Below are 5,739 nucleotides of genomic sequence, written 5' to 3'. Positions count from 1 at the left end.
TTATTTATTTATTTATTTATTTTGTAGTACGCCTTGGTATTTTTCTTTAATAAAATTTCTGAAGAAAAAAAAAGATTACAATATAAGTTGAGTTTAAAAAATGTTTTACTTATTTATTAAAATAATTTGTATAACTAAAATAAAATACAATATAAAATAAAACAAATTATAACAGAATAAAAGCTGTGTCACTTTCTGTGGAGTCTGAGATTGTAGATGTATAAGTTGAGTATTTTTTTAATAAAATAAAACTTTATTTTATTTTATTATTCTTTAAGGCATTAGAAAATGTGTATATGTCACCTTATCCTAGAAATAAAAATACACATTTATAATTATTTATTTAAATCTGTACTCTCAGAGGCTTTTTGACCTTTTCTCAGTTAGTGACTGTATTAATCTGTCACAGTGCAGATACACAGACTGGCCACTAGATGGCGCCATCTCATCACTAAAAGAGTTAGCAGCACATACTCCGGAGCTGATCGCCTGTCGGTCATTACAGTAGGTCGTGTTAAGGTTGTGAACAATATATTTTCATTAATTAGTGTGTGTAGCTTGACCAGTCTTGATATCTTGTTGCCTGTCTGTGTAGTAAACCTCCGAACTCTGCGTACTTGGCATTGAGAAACGGCTCTAGTATCTTTCTTCCTTCATACCAAGCCCCGCCCATCCCTCATGTCATGTGATGTAATGACACACGTCATTTCCTCATTTTTCCATATTTGGAGCGCAGAATGTTTTTGTGTGAAGTCCGTTAGGAGTGTTTCAGCAGTTCGTTCCTGTTTTCTCCCAAACTTGCAGTTTTGTCTTTGATAAATGAAATGATCCATTATATTATCGGTAAGAGAAAGAGTTTTCTTCTGGTTTAGATCTGTATTGGCTGGTGAAGCATGTGCGATGTGTTTACATGAGATCCAGGATCAGCACTGATTTAATATCAGCAGCATATCATAAGAGTTTATGTTGCTGTGTTTTCATCTGAACTGCGATATAATGTCTGATCATATGTAGTTTTAAATGAACATATGACAGCTTGGTTGTTTGACATTTTACCAGAAACAAGCATAAACCTCAAAACTAGTTTGATCGTCATCTTATTAAATGTGCATGTGTTTGTATTTGTCGTGCTTTTATTATGTGATCATCAATAACTCGGATATACATACTAACATATAAATATTTATTTTTAAAAGTTTATTACGTATTATATATGTAAACATTAAAATTTTGCGTTTTTATACCGCGCTTGATCTCAACATCTGACACATTACTTTATTTTTTATTTTTTATGACAATTAGCGGTTTTATATCCTTGCATATAAGTGCATATAAATGTATGCAATTCTGTAAGGGCTATTTTATTTTAATTTAATTTCAGTCCATCCGTCATGTAAAATCTAGGCTATTGTCATTAATTAATTACAGATGTTTATATTATTTTATTTATTTTCTCTTTTTCTTTGAAGTGCTGAGTTTCCTACAGCTTTATTTGGTATGTGCTTGATCTCAACATCTGACACATTACTTTTTTTTTTATTTTTATGACAATTACCGGTTTTATATCCTTGCATATAAGTGCATATAAATGTATGCAATTCTGTAAGGGCTATTTTATTTTAATTTAATTTAATTTCAGTCCATACGTCATGTAAAATCTAGGCTATTGTCATTAATTAATTACAGATGTTTATATTATTTTATTTATTTTCTCTTTTTCTTTGAAGTGCTGAGTTTCCTACAGCTTTATTTGGTATGTGAGCAAACTGAAAATGTCTGTTTAAATATTGTCAGCATATGCATATTTAACGGGCAAAGATTGTTCAATCATAAAAATGTTTATACACTTTGTTGCCTAATATTTGTAGGATTTCTTTCAAGACGCAAGGCCCTCTGTATTAAAAAAAGCTTATATATATTTAAATTACATTAAACAACATTTGCTTACTTTTACCAGTTTATACACAGTAGTCAACATTTGAAGTGAATCAAAAAAGTTAATCAAAGACAAGAACGCATTTTGGTTTTAGCTTTTAGGACAACTTTGTTGAAAGGTTTTGATCCACTTCAAATGTTGACTACTATGATGCATGACATATCATTAGTTATAAATAGTATAATAAAAAGTATAAATAAAAATCGAACTAAAGTCATTTAAATAATGTAGATTGATTTATCATGAGCATACAGTGTTGTTTTGTGTTAGTGTGTAGATGTTTAATTGATTTAGAATGTTAATGAGCGTCTCTTTCTCCACAGCTCATTATCAGTGTGGTCTGTCCCCTGGTTCACATGGCTCGTGTCTTTGTCTACGGCACGCTGAAGAAAGGCCAGCCCAACTACTTCAGGATGGAGAACACTTCCAACGGTCAGGCCGAGTTCCTCGCTCACGCTCGAACCGTAGAGCCATACCCGCTCGTGATCACCACCAAATACAACATCCCCTTCCTGCTGCTCAACGAGCCCGGGACGGGTCAGCGCGTCTACGGAGAGATCTACCACATCGACCAGAAGATGCTGGACTTTCTGGACTGGTTTGAAGGCTGTCCAGAGAGATACCAGCGCACCAAGATCCAGCTGGAGGTGCAGGACGGTGAAGGAGAAAACACACTGAAGCCTGGAATCATCGAGGAGGCGTTTGTGTACAGCAGACGTGAACCTGAGTGGCTCCAGAACCAAACATATGAGAGTTATGATGCATTCGGTGATCACGGACTGAAGTATGTGCTTCCTGAGGACAGAAGCCCTGAGTAATGACTGTACCGGTAACTATTAGCAGGGTCCAAAACTAACAATTTACCACATCTGCCAGTGTCACGTCCATTTATCATTTAGATGTTTTACACACACACACACACACACATATACATATACATATATATATACACACACACGTGGTCAGAATTGTTGGTACCCTTGGTAAATATGATCAAAGAAGGCTATCTGCATTGTTAATCCTTTTGATCTTTTATTTTAAAGAATCACACAAATCTAACCTTTCATTGGAGAATAAGAATTAAAAATGTGTGTATGTATGTATGTATATATATATATATATATATATATATTTATTTAGTACTATCAGGTGTATTTGTACATATGCTGTAGAAGTGTTTATTATGAGTTTTCTATACTGCACGTTACATAAAAATCAATTCTGAATGTTTTTTTTTTTGTTGCAATAAAATCATTAATTCTGAATGTTTTCATTTTTATCATGTAAATGATGACAAATGCAGCACATCTGTATATATATATGGATTTATTCTGAACATATTCACGCACTGTCAAACATACATTTCTGCCAACATATAATCCATATTGTAATTTTTAATATATATATATATATGCATTAAGAAAGAATTAAAATGCTCCAAATGCTTAAAAAAGATTAAAGAAGAATTTTGGCACTCAAGCAGTTGGACAAAAGGCAGCCGGCTTCCTTCTTTTGTGTTGTTTTTCTTGCACCATGACAGAATAATGGATAACTATGAGGGACTGTGTACTGCTCCCTCACAAAACTAGTGTGGAGCGCTTCACAGTTAGTATCAAAACTTGTATAAAAATGACATCCTACAAAAGAAAGGTTTGAGTGCGGTACAAACGCTTGAAGGCAGCATGTGCCGTACATCTCAGGCCTAAAACATTACAAATCCAGCTTGTGCATAGACTCGGTCTACGGGACGACCAGGTCATTTCACCCCAAAAATAAAAAACTATTTCACATCAACCCCCCATTAAAAAAAAAAAACACAGTAAGTGTGAAAAGTGAAACTTTATTTTGCACCAAAACAAGCATATTTTTTGAAGAAATATTTTTTTCCTCAGTTTTCTAATTTTTTTATTTTAATGCAGTAATGAAAATCATAGACATTTTAGTTTTAATTGAAAACTGAATACATTTTATAATACCATTATGTAAAATAACAATTGTACTAAATATTTATGCATTACAATAATGAAATTTTCAGGGCAAATTGTCATTGAGAAAAAAAGAACAAAAAAAAAAGTAATAGTTCTAAAAAATAGCCTATTTTCATGCAAAAATTATGAATATATTCTTCAAAAAAAGATGCTTGTTTTGGTGCAAAATAATGTCCCCCCCCCTTGTTTTTTTATTTCTAAAATCAGAATAAATGTTATTCTGCACAACAAATAATACCATTATGTAAACTAACAATTGTACTATTTATTTTTTGCATTAAAATTATGAAACTTTCAGGGCAAACTGTCATGAAAATGCCAAAAAAATTACCTATTTTTTAATGAAAAAAAAAAATTTCTTAATATAATTATTAAAGGGGTCATATGATGCGATTTCAATTTTTCCGAAACAATAATGTACAGTATGTGGAAAATAATGTGTTTTTTGAACCTTATAAACACATTTCATTACACCAAATACACAACATAATGTTGTTTTTAGCAACATCATATGACCCCTTCAAACCCCCCCCCCATTACTTTTGGGGTGAAATATGACCTGCACTTTTTTCCCCCCAGATTTTTTTCCTTTTTTATCACTGAGATGTAGACAGAAAGCATCACCCCTTTATAAACATCAGACCAGAAGTCAGTAATAAAAGCTGTAGTGTTACTACATTTAAAAACAGTCCAGAGATGAACGTCTGATTGACAGAGTTTACAGGCATCGGGCCTCATTCATGAAACACCAGCAGAACACATTCATATGTAAACTGTTCACAAAAGCTTTCTCAGATTAAACCCTCTCATTCAGTTCCAGAAAACCAGTCTCGTGTACACCATAGCATCCAATAAAGCATTTATAAAACACTCTCACATACACATCAATAAAACATTCATAAGAACAAATCATTGCATTCAACGTAACCATTGCATTCAATTCAATAAACCATTCCTGAAAGCTTTCTTGTACATTTACACTAATTAGCTCCTGCATTTCATGAACGAGGACTGTGTCTTTGCACACTGAAAGGAACTGTAGATCTGGAAGTGTTTGGCTTTGACCTGATGTTTCTGGCACTGACCTCCATCTCAATCCTTCAAAGCCTTCTCAATTTTTCAATAAAGTGAAACAACGATATAGCATACGAAAAACTTCCATAAGAACCGTATTAAAGTGTGTAGAGAGGACCTGATTGAGAACGGTCTTTGGTCAGTAGACGTGTGGCTCTTTGCGGCTCAGAGAGCGGATGTGACTGGATGAGCAGGTGGTGCTGCGGATCACCTCCATCCACCTACAACACAACAAACACATCCCACAATGCACTGCAATCCAGCTGACATTCAATCCCCAGTGTTCTGAACAGACCACAAGTGACAGCAACACTTTTAACATCTCAACTTCAACCTTTTGGACTGTCAAGACATTTTCACATAAAACTGCATTAAAAAAAAAATATTTTTTTAAACTTATTTTTAATTACTTTTTTTTTTTTACTTTATTATTTTTTAGTAGTACTTTTCTGTAAATATATTTTTTGGTATCATATTTCTGTAGTAAAGTATTTGTATTACAGAAACATAGCACAAAAAATAACTAAAATGAAGTAGGGATGTTCATTTCGGTTATTTTTCCTAACCGACGCTCGTTAACCGATTGTTAACCGACAAGATTATTTTAAATTAGAATTGAATTAAATTAGAAAGGATAAGTGTCTGTGACCCGTTAAAAATACTAACATTTGTTTCCCGGGGATTAATTTTACATGCGCAAAAAGCAGCAAACAACAGAACATGAGGATTCACATGGTCTTC

At 33.2% G+C, this 5,739-nt stretch overlaps 2 protein-coding genes across 4 annotated transcripts in view; one reads left to right on the top strand and one right to left on the bottom strand.

Annotated features, from left to right (window-relative positions):
- Positions 1–2,888, top strand: part of LOC107730389 (gamma-glutamylaminecyclotransferase B-like) — a 3,541-nt gene extending 653 nt beyond the window's left edge. The window contains exons 1-2 of one of the 2 annotated variants that reach the window (XM_016541218.1): positions 735–843; positions 2,260–2,888. In XM_016541218.1, the coding sequence (XP_016396704.1) occupies positions 2,293–2,754 (462 nt within the window). In that variant the 5' untranslated portion in view covers positions 735–843; positions 2,260–2,292 and the 3' untranslated portion in view covers positions 2,755–2,888. Of the gene's footprint in view, positions 1–734; positions 844–2,259 lie in introns of those variants that run through there. The other variant, XM_016541219.1, reaches the window with a different exon arrangement.
- Positions 2,889–4,520: 1,632 nt separating this feature from the next.
- Positions 4,521–5,739, bottom strand: part of farp1 (FERM, RhoGEF (ARHGEF) and pleckstrin domain protein 1 (chondrocyte-derived)) — an 84,797-nt gene continuing 83,578 nt past the window's right edge. For both annotated transcript variants that reach the window (XM_016541235.1, XM_016541237.1), the window contains exon 27: positions 4,521–5,219. In XM_016541235.1, coding sequence (XP_016396721.1) covers positions 5,138–5,219 — 82 coding nt within the window. In that variant the 3' untranslated portion in view covers positions 4,521–5,137. The remainder of the gene's footprint in view (positions 5,220–5,739) is intronic.

The sequence above is a fragment of the Sinocyclocheilus rhinocerous genome, unplaced genomic scaffold (genome assembly GCF_001515625.1).
Source record: "Sinocyclocheilus rhinocerous isolate Xijiao unplaced genomic scaffold, SAMN03320098_v1.1 scaffold548, whole genome shotgun sequence".
Lineage (NCBI taxonomy): Eukaryota > Metazoa > Chordata > Actinopteri > Cypriniformes > Cyprinidae > Sinocyclocheilus > Sinocyclocheilus rhinocerous.
Note: the sequence above shows the minus strand (reverse complement) of the source record. Positions and strands in the feature narration are given on the sequence as shown.